The 20,296-nt window shown below is 30.3% G+C and overlaps 1 protein-coding gene across 3 annotated transcripts in view; it reads left to right on the top strand.

Annotated features, from left to right (window-relative positions):
- Window positions 1-20,296, top strand: part of LOC118191724 (zinc finger matrin-type protein 2) — a 29,997-nt gene that overhangs the window by 8,188 nt on the left and 1,513 nt on the right. For all 3 annotated transcript variants that reach the window (XM_035362556.2, XM_085825946.1, XM_035362557.2), the window contains exons 3-6: window positions 1,102-1,254; window positions 8,263-8,333; window positions 12,499-12,572; window positions 17,228-17,373. In XM_035362556.2, the coding sequence (XP_035218447.1) occupies window positions 1,102-1,254; window positions 8,263-8,333; window positions 12,499-12,572; window positions 17,228-17,373 (444 nt within the window). The remainder of the gene's footprint in view (window positions 1-1,101; window positions 1,255-8,262; window positions 8,334-12,498; window positions 12,573-17,227; window positions 17,374-20,296) is intronic.

Raw genomic sequence — 20,296 nt, 5'->3', positions numbered from 1 at the left:
GTGATTTTTCTTTTATTAGAGTGGTAACACTAAGCCACCAAAAAATCTGAAAAACAGTGACTGATTTTCTGTTTGTGGAATTCGATGTAAAAAAATATTAATCTTATCCGAGTCGAAGAAGTGTTTAGCATTTTCATACTTTCTAGACACTTCAGTATCTAAATGTATTTAATAAAGTTTCATTCATGCTTACTAGAAAAATAAATAAATAATCTATATTTATATATTTGAATAACTAAAATTGTCAGAAATATCATTATTAATGAAGTAATTTTTAATAATCAATAAAATGTATTTGGATTGTTCATTATCAATAACAAATTGTGTAATCTTGTTACATTAAAAAGATTATATGAATTGTTTCATTCCTAAAGCCGCGGCGCACAATGAATTGGAAGTTGATCTGTCAGCACTATCCTTATCTTCAGGGCAGATGTTTTTATTTTATTTGGCTTATAATTCCTTACTAAATGTAGTATTTCATCTCGATGTACTCCATCTTTGATATGATTTAAATCAAGTTCCTCGTCATTATAATTCGCTTCCAATAGTGAAGAAAGTGACACAGAGGTTATTGGAAACGAAAAAATTTCTATTGACAAATTAGTTGGTATTCTCAACACAGCAATTATAGGACTTGAACAGCGGAACTTTGTAACTAAACAAGAAATTATGTCTGTTTAATAGAATTAAAGAGAAAGTATTATCACGTGAAACGAAGCAACTTAAACAACTTACATTGAAAGAAATGTTTAATAAAGTAAACAAATAAATATTAAGCTTTTTCTTTTTGTAAATTTTGATACCCTTTAGATCATAATTGTTCTTTATTTCATAAATTACGGTTTCATATTTTTAATTTTGTAATTTCTGCATGCCATCTTACCATATTTAAACTGATGATCTATAATCCGGAGAAATCGATAATCCGGAATCGTCCAAGTCCCGACGAGTCCGGATTAACGACTTTTGACTGTATAAAATTACTATTAATTTTGTTGGTCAACAAGGTGTTATTTTCCAGCTCATTTTCTTTATTCTATGGTAATATAATCAACCAGTTTTGTGCTTTAATCATTACTTATTTTCTTTTTCATGTAGAGAGCAGATGATTACCGAAGGAAGTGGGATAGAGATGAATATGAGAAGCTGGCAAAAGAGCGGTTGTTGGAAGAGGATGACTTAGATTTAGATTGGAAAACTGAAAAACAGCCTCCAGTTCGTCGTGAATTTCTCAAGCCAAGAGATTATCGGGTAAAGTTTCAGAATTTCTGTTTGTTATTGTAAATGAAATAATTTTATTAAGAAATACTCAAGTAGAAATACCAACTTTATATTACTCTTTTTTTGAGGGGGGTGCACATACACAGATTTTCCCCACTGTACATGCGCCCCATAAATTTGTTCGGAAAATTTTACTTGGTTAATAAATTTCATTGTAAATAATGTAGTAAACAGTATATATCTTGGATTATTGTCTTTAAGGCATATGTGAATGGGACGAGGCTAATGTTTGATTCATCCTGTGAAGGCTCTTCCACAGGTAAAATAGGACATTTATGATGAGGAGCCTATATGAGAGATGGAAGAAGTTAGCCAACAACAAATTTCTTCAGAAAATACTTGGCTAAACAAGTTGGCTCTATAAATAAGATAATAGCATTGTATGACATTCTGTACAACTGTTTATTTTCTTTTTGACTCCCGAACAAATTTCACTTTTTGAGAACAGGTTTGCTTGTATCTGTGAAATTTCATTGTAATCTATAGTTTAATTTATAACAGTTATTTTAATTTTGAAACCCTTTCCTATCAACTCTTGTTTCGACTTACAACTCCCTACCAGAATGAGTTTTTAGAGTCGCATTAAATGCAAATGAGTTATAATAGTATTTAAGGAAGGTTCAACGTACTTCAATAGAGAGTGCTAGGAGTCCTTAGTAGTGCATATTTGCCTTCTGGCTAAGTCATTCTTGAAGCTGTTACGCTCAGCTATATTGTACATGCCTACTGGTATTCGGCAGCTAGTTTAATTTAGGGGCCAACTATGTTAGAAAATTGTGTCTAGCTTCGGCTAAGACTCGTTTAGTTTTTTACTTTTCTTATTCTGAGTTAAAGCCCGAGTAAAGGCTTTCCTGTAAGCCCGAGAAGGGATCGACTGTCATTCTTATGTGTGTGAATAAAGAGGAACTTTAACCCTTGAGTCTATATCTTAGTTGTTGGAACTCAATGATAAGTGGCTTCATATTTCACTAGGTTCCTCGACGTTTCATTTTAGATGAGGTGCGAGGAACCTTATATCATAAAGTGGAAAGTGTCTCTCTCTCTCTCTCTCTCTCTATATATATATATATATGCACACACTATAAATGTAATTAAGGAAATGTAAAACTACTGCAAATTAAAATTAGAAAATGTTAGTATTTAAAACTATTAAAAACTAAACTGGTTTAAGTAAAACTGGTTTACCAGTTAGTAAAACTGGTTTACCAGTTAGTAAAACTGGTTTAAAATTTGTAATGGTATGCATGTCTGTGTTTACTTGCATTGTGAAAAACAAAAATTATATTAAACTGAGTATAGTTCAGAAATATGTTTTATCTTTTCAGTAGTATGTAAATTTTTTATGTGTAATAAGTTGTGAAATATTATGTAGAATTTTTAATTCCTCTAAAACTTGAAAAGTTATTTAAGCAAGAAAAGTATTATACACTCTGAAAGAATCATTGCTTAGTTATTATTATACTTATTTTTAATAGTCAATAATTTTGGTGTTTGTTTTAAAAGAAAAGACAGTACTTTTTCATTTCGCCGGCGCAAATCTCGCCAAACAGACTTTATTGGCGACAACACACAGTATACACATAAAAAATTTTTAACAAATGTTAGTTCTATGAATTTTTTATTTTGAAGGCATAAACATTTTAATATTGTTTAAAATTTTGTAAAAAGGCATTAATTTAAGAATTTACTATGCTTTCATGGTACAACAACCTGATTCGCCGGTTGTTAGAATTGCTGAATTTAACCCTAGACATTGCCTTTTCTATATTTTCGCCTTTGGGCGAGCGGTGTGATTGCATCCTAATTGACTGAATTGCCGCGAATGGCCTTAGGGCATAAAATTGAACTATCTGGTAAAAATTCTATGTAATTGTATGCCAGTATTGAAAGAAATGATCAATCTGATCAGAAATGGCTGCGACTTGTTTTGAAAATGAGGCGTAATAGGTTACCAGCAAGTATTTGGCATCGGTTGTACCATTTTTGGCGACTTTATTGCCTGCGCTGGCAAAATGGAAAAGTACCTACTAATAAGAAATCCTGGTATAAAACACAAAGAATATAGTACTGCATTTATCTATCTGTATAGTAATGGCTGAGCTGAAGTATTTTAAATCTATAATTAAACGATTTCAAAATGAAACATTTCAGTGGGGGTATTTTCTATACCTTTTTAAATTCCAGTGTCCTTTAGATAAGTATAATTTCATACACACAATTTTTAGGAAAGCCATTTGCTATGTGTTGAATCCTTTGCTTTCATAACAATTTTCTAGTTTATTAAAATAATGATTTAAAAATATCATAATCAGTTAATTAAATTATTTAATGCACTAAATCTTAGATTTTTACATCTATCTTTTATCAATAAAACCTGGTCTAAATTTAAATACAAAAAAAATTTAAAAGAAGACATAAATAATTTTATCAGTTAATGGTTTGTGATAAAAGAATGTTTTCTACATATGGCCACATAAATAAAATGCATATAAACAGGCATTAGTATTATAATCCTTAAAAATAGGTAAATTGTAAAGATAACATGTTATATGCATAACATCAAGTTTCCAACTTCAGCTACCATCATGATGCAGCAGAAAATCACTATCATATTATTTAAAAAGTTACATGATATATATCTATAATAATGATAACATCATAATGTTCAAGTAAAATTTCTAATCACTGAAGGGCGTAATAGCTTACCAGCAAGGATATTTCGTTTGGCATTGTTTGTACCATTTTTGGCGAATTTATCACCTGCGGCCGCAAAATGATACCAAATAGACTATGTAAAATTTCTAGTAAATCGTAATTGTCTCCAATTTGCTATTAAAATTATACTTTAACATTGTTGGCAGAATTTGAGGTACAGTCTTGTTTAGATAATTAATTTTTAGTTATTATACAGTACAAAGTCCGAAATCCGGACTTTGTACTGTATAATAACTAAAAATCTGGAATGATCTAAAATCCGGACCTAATCGCCACAACTTTTTTTTTGTATGCTTTACGCATACGCATTTGATTTTTCCTTCCATAATACAACATGTGGAGATTTTCACTTAAAAATTCCAATTCTTAATTTCACTTAGGCACTAAATAAAACACCTCGTTATGGAAAAACAATTGTGTAAGCATAAATTTGTGAGATTAATAATTTGGATCTGTAGCCGAGTATCTGCTTGGCATACATCTCAAACCAAAACATTCACTTATTTTATATCCCTGACGCTGACCTGGCAAGTCATTATTTATTATATTTTGCTTTCATCACCGCATGTTTATCAATACATGACAGCTTCAGCAATAACTCATGCAGTGATGTCTAAGTGGTTTTTTTTTTTTTTTTTTTATATTAGTAATTGAATAACAAGCATATGGCAACCTTTTATGCTAACATTATGCATGGCAATGATTATAGATTTTTAAATTCTCTAAGAAATGTTCATGAGAAAAAAGTCAACAAAAATTTCTTTTCATATGCTAAAAATAGATTTTGTTATGAAACTCATAGGCCAAAAGATTACATTTAGTGCTATTTTAATTAAGAACAGCTAATATGTTATTCACCATAAATCCAGAAGCAGCTGCAGAATATGTTGTCACTGGACGGCAAAAATTAGAGAAGACAAAATTTTTGGAATTCGGGAAAGCATTGAGATGCAAAGTTTAGGTGTAGTGAAATTTTAGATAGTAGGAAGGCACTTTGTAGCAGAATTTAGGACCCGTAGAGACTGCACCAGGCGGTATGGAGCACCGGCCCTATATAAAACGTTAAATATATGTGGGAGTTAATTTATTCAGGACTCAGATTAATTTTAAGCATGTGCAAGAAATAAACATAGATATAGTAAATAACTAATACAATTAAAGCTTAATTCAGTACGCAATAGGAGCAAGACTAAATTTAGCGAAACAACTTGGCTTTCGTCGCCAGTCTTGTGATGCACGGACGCTATTAAGCTAGGCTAAAATTATCTTTACTGAATTTAAGACATTTCAATTAATGTAGCAGACTGTGCTGTTCCCTAATCTTCTAGTTTGATCCAGCTTATTATTTTTTGCAGACTGTTGTTATTACGGCAATTTTATAAAAACTAAGCTTAAACTTTCGATTATGTTCAAAAGAGTTTCCAATTCTGGAGCTGCCAAAGAATCTGCAAAGCGAAAGCATGTTTCGATGTCCATTAAACAAAAAGTGGAATTGCTGGGGGGGGGAATGGATAAAGACATATCCGTCTCAAAATTATGCGAGGAGTGTGGTATTGGAAAGTCAACTGTGACAGAAGAAAAAAGAAAAAGGAACTTTTTGAATTTTTTGTGGAAGCAACTTAAACAACTTACATCGAAAGAAATGTTTAATAAAGTAAACAACTAAATATTAGCCCCCCCCTTTTTTTGTGTGTGTGTGTGTGTGTAAATTTTGGTACCCTTTAGATCGTGATTGTACAATTTATACATGCCATCTTACCAGATTTAAATTGATAATCTAATATCTGGAAAAATCCCAAATCCGGAATCGCCGAAGTCCCGACGAGTCCGGATTTTGGACTTTGTACTGTATTACTTTCTAGCAGAGAAATTTCATCTGGACTAGCTATTGTGAAATCATGCATTTTTATTTTGATAATGTAGAAAAAAAAACCATAGAGTTGCTTACCTTTCTTTGTGAAGGATTATTTAAAACTTTTGTATGGAACTTATTGGCCAGTTGTTGCTGTATATTGTTTAAAAATAAATATATAAATAAAAGAAGTAAAAACATTCAAGTTATCCATAAGATTAGACATTACAAATTTTTATAACTGTGGTGTTCTATTTTTGTAGTAAATACAATTATAACTAAAAACATCACAAGTGAACTACAAAATTAAATCTTATGAATTTAAAATTCATTTCTTACTAATAATTTTAAGGATTTGGTGGGAAGTTTCTTTTTTAAACCATGAGGATTTTTTAATTTTTAAATGGGCTGAATTAAAGTCTTTAATAAGCCAGCCTGCAGCCTATGTACCATATGCTGAATAAGCCAGGCATAAAATATAGTTTCCACTAATGTAGGGGTTAAGAGAATCTGAAAAGGCATTATTAGTCTAATGCAAGTATGGGGTATTGAAGAGTATGCTTGAAACATCTAGCATATAGACATGTTTTAAATGAATGCTTAAATATTCATTTATGCAGACAAATGTTACAGACATATCCTTTTACTAAAGTATGCTAAATCACGTCAATGAATCCTTCATACATGTTGGTCCATATTTCATCAGTATAACATTCACCTTTTATTCACACAATCATATAGGGTGAAAATTAAATATTATCTATCTTAAATTTTAAAAACCAGAAGATTTGTTTGTTTGAATGTTAACATATAAAAATTATAGCTTGCATTAGATTGATTTCTCAGTAATGATTGATTTCTCAGTAATGATTTTTTTTTACTAAATTCTGTATGAACCCATCTTCATTGCTTGAATATAATAAAGAACTTAGTTTAAAATTATATGTTAATGTTTTAGTTTTAAATTATATGTTTAATAGTTTTATATTATTATTATATTGTAATTTATTATGTAATATTATAACTTATTATGTATTTAATATTATAATTTAATTTTTTAATATTTAATATTATAATTATTATGTATTTAATATATATTTTAATTATTGTCTGTTTAATTTTCTAAGGTTAAAAAATTGCATATATAACTAATTTTTAAAATTTTGATGATAGCAATTATTTGGATGCCAGCAGGCAAATGAAATTGAGAAGCTATGAGATAAAATAATGTTATTGATGCAAAAAATTTTAGAATTTAAGTAAAACTTAAAAGAAGTGTTGAAAAGGGAAAAGGAGAATTTTGTTAACTTGGGTATTATGGGAACATTCTTTTCAGATTTTGCTTCAGATTCTGAATGTGTAAAAGAATTGCTAAGCAGTTTGAAATTAAAATGCTATCTATCCGTCTGAAATCAAATTAAGTGAACTTTTCAATAATTGTTGCTAGAGCTTTAAAAGTTATAGGAAATTCGTGTGTACTTCATTGCCTAATCTTTGCCAGTAAAGTTACCGGAAATATTACAATTTAGATGCAGAAAAGTAGGTGAATTAAAAGTGCAAAGTGAAAAAAAGTTTAAAGTTCTGCATCATGTTAGTGGCCTTTTTTGGTCATATAACTATTGCATTCACGATGAACAAGTTTTATGTTATTTTGACTCATCACAAAACATTCTAGATGTAGCAATTATTGTTAATAATATATAAAAGAAAACAGATTCAAAATTATGTTATTAATATAAATATATTAATTATTTACATTTTATAACCCTTGTTTTAACATACATAGATTTTATGAGAATTTTTTTTGTGAATACAAAAAAAAATTAATAATTGATTGAATCTAAAAGAAAAAGGTACTCTTCTAGGTATATTTATTGTATACTGCTTTTAACATCTGAAGGTTTTATGAGAGATTTCTTGTAAGTTACTGCAAAAAAAAAGTGACTGATTGAATATAAAAAAATTATTTTTAAGTAAAAGTAAGGGGAATTCTATTTGTTATGTTGTTTGACAGATATTCTGTTATGTATATTTAACTTAATGCTTATTGAATTATGTCACTTTCTATGCAAACTCATGCCAAGTATTATTTTATAATAAACCTTCATTCTTATTTTGATTAGTTTAAGAAAATTTGTAGTAAGAATAGTATATTAATATTTTTAATGTAAATTTATATAATACATTATCAGAATCGTATTTTTCTTTTGTGTGCTATTCAGAATATGCACTATTTTACCTATAATAAATGTGTAAAGTTATACAAGCCAAAATAGTTTTCTTAGATTCATAAATTGTGCACATATACTTACATACATTATGTATATTTAAATTATAAAAGTATTAAACTGTGCACTGAAAAAAAAATATATTACTTAGTCAGCAATAACAATTGCAATTGCTTTTTATAGGTTGATTTAGAATCAAAACTAGGAAAAACAACTGTAATCACCAAAACCACACCTGCCTCACAAACTGGAGGGTATGTTAAATATTTTTTTTTATTATTATTTATTTATTTATTTATTTTTGTGTTTGAATTAAAGTGCATGTTCTTTAAATGTAATGTCTTGTAAGCTTTCTTTTGTTTGACCATAACGACCCAGAGGGCCTTTTATTCTAACGCCAAAATTCTGATGTTATTTTCTTCCCTCCCCTAAGGTATGCAGTAGCAGGTTCAGTTTCTCCAAATACATTGTATCAGTTTATTGCAGACAGCTTGCCCTAAAAGGATTTATTTGTGGTTACTTATCTTTATTTGTTAGAAAGGGTGTCATCTGAAATCTTCACTCTTCTTTGTGCATTAAGGGATGGGGAGGAGAGGAAATTGCTGTGGCTGTCGAAAACCACTTCCAGCGGTTCAGTATTTTTAACTTGAAGTTAAAAAGAAGGGAATAATTTGTAATAAACCTTTAAATTCTATATACAAGAATACAAGAATATTCTATATACAAGATCTGCCGTGCTGAAAAATTAGACAGTTGAAAAAATTTTTAAGTTATTACATATGTAATTGATTTGCAGTTATAAAGATTTAAAATAAAATTCTGAGAAATAATTCTGAGAGAATGGTGCCTGAGAGGCACCATTCGACTTGATGTGTTTATTTGTGTTTGACCTAAGGAATATTGCTTGAGAGATCTACTTGGCCTTTTGTAGGTCATATTACAAGGTGTCTGAATAGCTATAAGAATGTCTTAACTCAAATAAAGGTTGTCTTTGCAATGCCTATGCGATTAAATGTCTTATCTCAAAAATACTTGCGACTGCGGGTAGGACTTTGTCTTCGACATCAGTTCGAACTCAACCTTCTTGCTGTTCGCAGTATTTCTTTCAAAGTTACTGAGCCCAATAAGTATGGAACACGACGAAGAAATTACTTCTAGCGAAGATGAGTTTAATTTTTCGGCAATAACGAACGAAATTACATCACTACATAGACAGCTTGCCCATGAGAACAAAAATGGAAATGATAAATATAGTGACGACGTTAGGGGAGCAAGAAGACAAAAATCTGAATAATCAATAGTGAATCTGGAAGCCAAAGTGATTGTACAGAAGAGACTGAACCTTCAGAATGGACAGTGTGAACAAAATCCGAAGAAATCCCCAGAAGAATACCGTTTGTATCCGGTGAAAGACAAGTTGGACCGCACGAATTTGTACACATAAAAGTACAATATTCAAATTATTTTTCACCAAGGAATTAGTTACTGACATAGTGCAGGAAACTAACAATAACGCTGCAAGGAAGGTGGAAGGGAAGACCTTATCATCCCGTTCTATATGGCGATCATGGTACGATGTAACAGTTACTGAATTTTGGGCGTTTATTGGGGCAATCATAAATATAGGGACAATGCCACTGGCAAACATACAAAAATACTGGTCGAAAAATGATACTAGTTATATTCCGTTTTACTCAGACACGTTTACGAGAGACCGATTTTGTCAAATGTTTTGGAGACTTCACCTCAAGACAATACCCTCAGAAAACACAAACCCTAGAACCTATTTGCAGTTAGTATTCGGTTTTCTCGAGTATGTAAATGAAAGGTTCTTGAATTATTTTGTACCCGGAAAGCAGATTTGTGTGGATGAGTCGACTGTCAAATTCAAAGGCCGCATATCATTCATTACGTACAATCCAATGAAACCTACAAAATGGGGTATTCGGGTTTATACACTCACATATTCAAATACCGGCTTCATTTGTGCTATTCTGTCGTATTATGGATCTCTAAAAACAAAGACTTTAATAAGACCTGATCTACCGGTATCAACCAGAATACCGCTACATCTATACAAAATGATACAGGATAAAATTCCCGGTGTTCAGGGACACCACATGTTCACGGACTGTTATTATACGAGTTACATATTGGCGGAAGAATTACGCAAACAAAAGTGCCACTAAACTGGGACAATCATGACAAATAAAACGCACCTGCCATGTGAAATACGAAAGCCAAAATTTGAGAATCGAACCACATGTGCATATCGTAAAGGTAATATTTTGGTTCTCGCGTGGAAGGACAAGATGATTGTGACAGCTTTGACTACTTGGAATAATGCGGGAATAACTCCTGTAAGAAGAACTCTACGACTCGGTATTGAAGTTGTTATGAAAAAGCCCAATGTTATTGTAAATTACATCAAATTTATGAGCGGTGTTGATCGAGCTGACCAACTGGCTTTGACATTTTTTTTTTTTAAGAAAATCCGTAAAATGGTGGCGAAAACTATTTTTTAGGTGTTTGGAGATCTGCTCCATCAATTCATACATTCTTTATAAATCAGTAAAGAAGCAGAGAAACGAACGGCCACTTAGTCACCTACAATATTTGAAAAGTTTAGTGGATCAACTGAGAGGAGACTTTCGACAAAAACAACCCAGCACAGCTTCTACTTCACACAGCATTTCTGAAGCGATCTGACTAAATGGGAAGCTGCATATTATTTTGATGGGGCAAAAAAAAAAAAAAAAAAAATTGCAAGGTTTGCTCCCAAAGAACGTTCCAAAAACTACTGTGACACATTCCCCGACAAGCCAAGGATGCATATTGGAGATTGTTTTGTAAAATATCATACGAAGCAAAATTTTAGAACGTAATGTTTAATACATATGTTTCATTAAGTTAAAAAAATATGTATAATGTTAAAATATATGAGTTTAAAGTGTTTTATTGTGCCTAAAATTATTTTAAGTTAACAATAAGGAACTCATGATATAAGCGGGAGTGGCTGATTACTCTCAAGTTGCTGGTTCACCCGACAGAAAAGCTCCTTGAGTGCAAAGGGTTAATATGTACTATCTCAGATGATTTCTCGCTTAGATAAAAACTTGCTAAAGCATTTTGATTTTTAGAAAGCCACTTGTCAAGTTTGGCTGGATTAGTTTCAGAAGTTTCTGGCTTGACCAAATGCGTACTTCCGATTTCCCAAAGTTCTGACTGAATTAAAACCATTTTCACTTTGAAATCACCATAAAGTTACCGTTATCCAAGTCCTCCATTTAAATATTTGGGTTCATCATTTTCATCAGTTACGTACAATTTCAGTAAAACCAAGGAAAGGAGAAACAGTAATTTTGCTTACCTTGTTTTCTACCAAAAAACACTGATGTTCAACTTATTGTTTGGATGTGTTTCTCTGTTGGACTTCTTGAGCATTTGGGGGACATGAGTACATTGGCCTATAAGCTGTTATTTTAATTTTTGAGGTTCTTGAGATTGATATGAGGTAGTGTCAACTTACTTTGTGGTTCCCTACCAAAGGAGTAAGTACACTTGCTGTAAGTTGCAAATAAAAGATTTAATTGTTGCCTTGAGTTTAACAAAACAGATGAGGATATCATGTCAGACTATGACACATTAGTAAAACCATATGATGAATGATTGATGAATGTACTTGGCTGATATAACATGAGTTGAGTCTACATAACAGTTCATTTAATTAGGCAGGTACTTCACAGCATAGTAAATTATCCGGGAGTATGCGCTCGATTTTTGTTACAATCTAATCTTCCACAACTATATTCCACGCCTTGAAATCACCACATCACACTTTAATGATTCACAGCCATTGACCACATCAATAAGGCAACAACAACAGAACATCTTCACCTCATTTTGTGGATTCTACTATGGAAATATATACTTTACCAAGGCCTTTAGATTATGAGAAGCTCATTTGAAACAAGTTCTTATTCTTATAGGAATATGTTATGACTAGTAATCGTAAACCACGCTATAATATTTTTGTTTCTGTTTTAGCTTCCATATAATGTTTCATAAAGAAATTCACCACTTTAATTGTATTTATTATATTTTGCAACAATTTTTCGTAGGATATTTTTTAAATAAACAATTTTTCATAGCATATTTTTTTAAATAATTACATTTGATACACAAATAATTATAGCTTTATACATTATCAGTTCCACTAGTTAAGCTAGTTATCATTAGTTAAGCTTTATATTATACATTGCTTCATTAATATAATATTAAGCTTTTTGTTGTACATTGCTTCATAAAACCTTTATAAGTAATGAAAAATATCATTGCATATTTTTATGTTTAGTTACTGTTGTGTATAATAGTTCATAAATTTAATTAAAAAGATTTTTTTTTTTTTTTTAATTTCAGTTATTACTGTAATGTGTGTGACTGTGTGGTGAAAGATTCCATTAACTTTTTAGACCATATCAATGGCAAAAAGCGTAAGTAACATCACATTTCTTATTAGATTTTATATTTCTTTATCTAAATAAAAAGATTTATTTACATAATAATTTATAAAACACTTTAATTTATAAAAAAAATGCATATTTAATTAAAGGTGTAATGCAACATTTAATTTCAAGTGTATAATTTCAAATTTGGACACAAATCCTACATAGGTGTGCTCTTTTTTTAAATCATAGTATCAAATTCATTATTATAGTAAATAAATTGATCAGTTTTATTAATAAACATTTAACTTGGCCCTAAAAAATATTTTCATGTTGAATTTGAGTCCCTATTTTAATGTTATTTTCAGTTTTATAGCTCTGGTTTATGCACTTTAATTTTGCTAATAAGGAAATGACAAGGTGAAATTGCAGTTTGTGATACAGAATATTATGCTGAAATTGATAAGGCTAATTCCTAAGTCATTGTTTCACCCACAGTGTGTGAATAAAGTTATGCTATCAAATGTCATTATATGACTAGAAAAATGTTACCCAGATTATCTAAAGAAACTTCTGCTTTTATGTTTTGTAGCAGAACCAATACAAATGTTATTTGTAATAGCTAAAGAGGTATGTATTATAGAAGAATTATGATAATCCACACACATTAGAACTAAGGGTTTGTGTGGATTATTGAATTTTAAGAATTATAGGGTTTTTTTTATTGATTATTATTATTATAGTTTTGAGTACACTTCTTAATCATGTTTTCATTCAATTTGGATTGTACGCACATAAGTAACTAACAGAAAAATACTTTAGGAATTATTTAATTGAGATTTGAGTACACTTCTTAATCATGTTTTCATTAAATTTGGATTGTATGCACATAAGTAACTAACAGAATAATACTTTAGGAATTATTTAATTGAGATTTGTTTAACAAAATTACTATCCTTTTTAATATATCTTCATACAAAAAAAAAAAAAAAAAAAAAAGTCAGTACAAGAGAAAAACTTGGCTAGGAAAAAAGAGATAAATGAAAAGGATTTTTTTTTTTTTTTTTTTTTTTTTTTAAGAAATCTTTATAAAACATCAAAATGTAAAACAAAAATTATATATCAACCTGCGATATTACTTTTTAAACAATGTATGTACTATTAAACAAAAATAAACTAGGTAAATAAATAAATACTCTGCTTACAAAAACTTCAGCACTACAGTATTCCCTAAGCTGAATCCCCATGCCAATTCCACCATTAAATTCCATATACAAGTTGTTGGATTAATAGCATTAAGAACGGCTTACAAGTGCTAGAACTGAAGTCTCAGTTTATCAAAAGAAAAATGACGTCTCGCCCCCTTTTTTTAATACTACTGTTACCATGTTTTAATTTCTAATGCCATATAAATCTAATCTGTATAAGGGCTGTTTTGAAGAAACCTAAACTCTGTTGGCTTTTAGTGTAAGCAAGTTGGCATTCCATGCATGAAATGTAAACAAAACATTTATGAAGAGCATTTCTTTTGAAACTCAGCTTCTAAAAAGAGGCTGTAAATACTGAATGTTTATCTTATATATATATATACATATGCATACAAAATGGAAGAAATTTAGAATTAGTTTCACAAAGACACAAAAGAAGCGAAATTCAATACCAATAAATTTCAAAATGCCCTGCAACTATGTAAAATAAAAATTAAAGAAATGTGAAATACTAAAAGCCTAAGAATTAGAAAAACCAGAAAAAATACAAAAGAAGAATTCAATCAAATTTGATATAACATTATCAAGAGGATGATATACTAGAACTCAACTGCAATCCCCCTTCCACTTGTAAACCACTGTGTTTCTGTATCCAAAATTAGCTGATGAATCATTCTAAAATATTTAATTACAACAGTTCATCTGAAAATTTTAAAGTCCTCCCCGATGTAGTGCAGTAAAAATTCCAAGTCCAATAAAGCAATTGAAATCACTTGGGCAATTTCAGTTGAAATTAGAATTGAAAAATACAAAACTTACTGAATGTTTGCAAAGTCAGAGACATATACAAATATTTCGTATGAAAAAAATTCCAGTTTTAAAACAATTAAGGAAACTTTTTAACAAAATATAAAATTAAAATTGAAATAAAAAAGTAGAAATGTAAAATCTTCAAGAAATAAATAGAGAACATTTTGAACCAACTACAAATTTCAAAACAGAGACAGCAGCGAAAGCATTAGAATCTAAAAAGATGCCTAGGGTTTGATTCTAAATTTCTTACTTTTTGACTGTGCTGATCAATTTTCGGCAGCGTATTGCATGAAAGTACTTGGAATAATTTGTTTTTAAATAAAAAATTGTACGGTAATATATATAATATGTATGTATATATATAAACCAAAAATTCATAATTTATAATAATAAGGCCCACCAGCGGCCGAGCGGTAACGTCGCTGAACACTTGTAGTTCAGTCCGAGGTTCGAATCCCGCGAACGGGCTGGCTGCATGTGCGTTTTTGTGGTTTTCCCCATGTGTAACGTGTATACGAGCCAGTTTCCCTTAGAAAGTCCTCCAAGAAGGCATCACTCCTCTTAGGCAGATAGCCCTCGAGGCTTTGCCATAATTACATACACACACACACACATAATTTATAATAAGAAAACTTTCCACATACCATTTCTAAGAAACAGAAATTAAATTTTAAGCCGTCAATGAAAAAATTTTAGAATTTAAATTAGAATTTTAAAATTTCAACTTCTTGCTTAAAAATCTGCTATTACTTTGCAGCTTTAGCGCAAGTCATAGGCTTTTTATAATTTACTTTTAATTACTTTATTTTGAATATATATATATATATTAGAAAGTAATAGAATTTTTATGTGAAATTCCAAGGAAAAGGTTAATTTATGCTTAAGCAGTAAAATTTATTTGAAATTTGTTTATAAATATTTTTTTAAGTTATACAAATTGCTCTTGGTGAGAACATGCTCAAAACAAAGAAAAATTGCCCAAAGCTAAAAAATTATTCTTTTATGTATGTTACAGACACACACACACACACAAAAAAAAAAAAAAAAAGAAAGAAAAGAAAAGAAAAGAAAAGAAAAAAAAGTTCTATATCTATCTCCTATTCTACTGAGCTGATTTTGATTTATAAATAGCATTGTTGTAGGGTATTTTGGTAAAAATCAGACTTTTCTGAAATGTTGTGCTAATGTTTTCCATATTTCTATTTTATGTCTCAAATTATGCTTAAATATTAAAATTTGGTGAGAAATTCAAAAACTTATCTTGGTGAACTTTTTTCAGTTTGCACCAAGAATAATTTGTCGAAATTCTTAATTTATAGTAATTAATTTTCCTTTCCCTTTCATTTTGCAGGAGTGAAAAAAAAAGTGCATCATTCATTTTTTTTTCAAATAATTTTTTTATATTATGTTTTTTAACCATAGATTGTATTCGATTTTTTTTTTCTTTTTAGAATTTCATTTTAATTGAGTTGCATATTTTAAGTATGTTTATTAAAATAAATATTTTGAGAATTTGATTTTATTTATGTTAACTACGTTTATTTTTTGACAAACTCAGAATGAAACTGAAAGTTTATTTGGAAATTTAAAGTTCAAACTAACTGTTGCAAATCATTGAAAATTGTAACAAAATGCATAAACTACATTAGGCATTATCATCACTTATAACAAATATGCTTACAAAAAAATTTGATAATATATAAATTCACATATATCTTGAGAAATTTTGAATAAAAAATTCTAGTTGATTGCTGGTATGCCTAAAATATATCTACTTTTAATGTTATGTTAAAAATTTTATAGTTTATAATTCAAAAAGTTTTTCGAAAAATTTATAAAAAATTAACAAAAAATATAAATTAAAAAAAAATCAGCAAATGTGTGTGTATTTGATTTCGATTGAACCTGAATTTTGAATTGCAAAAGAAGGAATCAAGTAAGTTTAATTTAAAAAAAAAAGAGATTAATAAATATATATCAAATTTAATTAACATTGAGTGACTAAAATGTTGAGAGGTAATTTTTTACAGAACTAGACACTTTGCCATAATTTGAGTTGTAGAATGGAAATATGGAAAAAATCGGGATGTCGTTTCAGAAAAGTCCAATTTTATGTCAAAAAAATATATGTTAGAAATATTCTATAAATCTAATGTATATCTTAAGTTGCGCTTTCAAGACATGGTAGTTTGGCGTAATTTGAATTGTAGAATTGAAGCATGGGAAAAAATTGGTATGTTATTTCAGAAAAAGACCCATTTGGGGTCAAAATACCTATGCTAGATAAATGCTATATATGTCTAATACATAGCCTAAGTCGCGCTTTTGAGACATGGAGAATATAATTTGAATTTCGTCCGTCGGTCCAGTAGAATGAGAGTTATAAAACTGTCCCCCCTTTTTTTTTTAACCTTTGTGCAGAGTGTACAGTTTTATCGCTTGAATTAAGACGTTATCAAAGCTATTTTTATGTTTAATTTGTATTTTTCTTTTGTTTTTATTTTATGTTTCACAATGATTTAAAAAAAAATTTAATACATGAATTTTAATACACTGTTTTAATTCAGGATTATATATATCAACTTTAAAAGATTAATATTAGTTAAAGAACAAAACAGAAATAAACACTTTTCTATCATATTCATTTGTTTGATATATAAATTTCATTTTCTTTTTTATTAGATCAGAGGAATCTAGGGATGTCAATGAGAGTAGAAAGATCTACTCTTGAACAAGTGAAACAGCGCATGGAAATGAACAAACGGAAAAGAGAAGAAAAGCAGAAAGAATATGATTTTGAACAGAGATTACAAGAACTTAAAGATGAGGTAAAATACGTGTTGTATATGTTACTGAAAAAATATACGTTTAGCATATTTTTTAACTATTAATAAGGTTTTGTTGAAGTCTTTCCAAAAATTTTTGGAAAGGTTAATGGAAAATTTCTCTTTTGTTAAGAGACATTACATTAAATTTTTTGTTATCATGCATTTACATATCATCCAAATAATTTGGCAAGTGCTCCATTGTACTGAACATAAGAAAGAACATACTAAAAGAAAAAGCATTTATCTTCTATATCTTTCAAATAGTTAAACTTCCGGGATGATACAATTGGGAATTTTGTAACTATCTTTAATTTTTCTTTCAGATTCTAACTGCTGAATAGATTAGAAGTAAATGTACTTCTTAAATCTTTATTTTTTTAGCAATTTAATTAATTGGTATAATTTACTATATATCCAGTTGCTAATGTGAAAATTTCACCATTATTGTAATTGATAAAATATGCTTATAATGCCGTATGGTACGTACTTTTGGACAGAATGTTTTGGTATCCCTCCATTTGCCAAATGAGTAAAATCATAGGGCAATTGCAGTGTAAGTTTGGTTTCCAACAACTCAATAGAATGGGCAGATCGAGTTTTCATGATCCTCTTCCCCTTATGTAATTTGGACATAACAACAACGACAAATTTTAGGCTTCCCTGCCTCGTGAATTAATAACACTACAGGTCTACTCCGCCTTTGGGCACGTCGTGGAGGTTCAACCTCCACTATTACCCTCCAGAGGAGCAGCGCACCACCTGTAATTCACCAGGCTCCTACCAGTCGCATGGGCAAGCCCGTCGCAGTGGGCCGTTACCCAGCAAACCGGGGGGAACCAAGCCCTCCGGCTACGGTTCCACACCGCTCAGGACATGCCAGTCCCCGAGGCCGGCCAATAAATGACCTTTCCCAGGGGCTTCAGAACCACCAAGTTCATAAATTTTATCCCCCGTGGCCGAGACTGCCTAGGTACAGATCCTAGCCAGTAGCTTCGCAGAGTTCTCTATGTCGACCCCCGGGGTGGGGTAATTTGGACATAGGAAATTGCCTTCATAAATTTCTCTGGGAGTTCAGTGCAGCAAGCCGCCTAATGGCATATTTTGGAGCTATTTTTTTTTTTTCGCTTGCAGAATGAAATTTCTGCTCTATCTCTCAGTCTACTAGGTAATATCAGGAATGACAGACATAGTTAACTCAAAATTACAATTAATCCAGGGCAGTTAAGACACTTTAATTCTAAAATGCTACCCATTTGTCTCCTGGATAAAGCCCATAACAAATAACCTTGCCTGCTTTCAACAGGAATCAGGACATATGACTCAGTGCCTTCATATGATCAGCTGCTATAGATAAGGACATTTCTTACCGAAATATTATCTCATGTAGCATTTTTTGAACAATATTCGTCTTACCAATGAATGGTTAGCTGTAAAGTTTCATTTCAGAATCCGACTTAGGTTCATTTCTGTGTTGCCTTGAAGGTGTCGAAGAGTTTTCGCAGAGAAAGTTTTTGGGATAGACCTGAGGCTCTCTGAGAGTGGTTTTGTTTCTTAATATGAATCAGAGAAAGATGATTTTGTTGAAGTTGAAAATCACAAATTCTCAGGTAGCGGCAAAGATGAAAATGAGGAATTATCATTTGGCAATAAAGATGAAGAAGAAACAAAGCTTGAAAAACAAACCCAGGAAGATGAAAATATTAATTTGAAATATGAAGCAAAAAAAGAAAGTGCTAAACAAGTTGAAAAATTGAATTTAAAATACAGAGCTAAAAAAGTTGAAAAATCTATTATTTACCCCGGTAAAATTCATCTCGGTGGTAAAGCTAAGTGGTCATCTGGTGCTGAATCAAGCAACACAAGTACAGCATCTTACAATATTGTTCAGTTTATTAAAGAACCAAAGGACTGAGACATAAAAAGGGACTGCAGACAAGACACATTGAATCAAATATGTAACAGTATGTCATGTAGTAGAAAACTCGAAGGCCTCTTGGCATTATTGAGGGAAAAAGTTTGCAATAAAGCTAAGTGAAGATGTTCTTGCTCCATGTATGAAGAAGTGTTACAATATACCAACTTTGCCTTGATCAACAAGAACAATCATAAGAGGGCTGTTAAAATTAGATTTGAACGTTTAATCTTCTGAGCAATCTGACAGTAAAAATAAAGAAAAATTTGTACATTTTGCATCTACAATTTGTACAGAATGATTCCCAACTTTTGTCAAACATATTCCAGAGTAATATGCAAAGAACAACATGCTAGTATGTGTAAAGACTGCTTTGAGAATAACTAAATGGTACTTTCTTGCTAACTTAAAGTTCCAGAGTCCTGAAATCATTTACGGGTAGTATACTTTTATTTTAATTAACTTTTAAAATAGGTTTTAAACATGCTTACGCACAATTCGTCTCGGAGATGAATGGTTACCATTCTCGTAAGTTTTTCAAAGGGTAGCATTCTAAGGTTAAAGAAAATATGTATTATAATTAGCGGAAAATTACTATTAACTTTTCGCATGTATTTTCAAGCAGTTTAATCCAGAAAAAATTATATTTAGATAGATAAATTAATCAGATTTCAAAATAAAAATAACAGTAAAATCAACATAATTTACATTGGAACAGATATTTGAAAATAGTATTTGTAAAAATTTGTGTAGTGTTAACAATGGAAAATACAATAAAGAAAGGGGAATAAGGATGATAAAAGTTTTCTTTTAATAAATCCAAAGTTTAATTTTCCATCACTTTTTGTAGCATTATTAATGCAATTGCACATGCACAGAATGTAACATAGGGATTCAGTTTATGGAAATCATTGCTGCTGAGGGTTTTGTAAGCAGTATATTTTTTCTGTTATTCTCTCCAACCTTAAAAATTACTTTCAAGATTATTTTGTTCGTGGATATATAATTTTT

The sequence above is a fragment of the Stegodyphus dumicola genome, chromosome 10, assembly GCF_044657685.1.
Source record: "Stegodyphus dumicola isolate Sdum_Otavi_A_Nest chromosome 10, ASM4465768v1".
Taxonomy (NCBI): Eukaryota; Metazoa; Arthropoda; class Arachnida; order Araneae; family Eresidae; genus Stegodyphus; species Stegodyphus dumicola.
The sequence above is the reverse complement of the archived record's forward strand: the minus strand, read 5'-3'. Positions and strand labels throughout refer to the sequence as shown.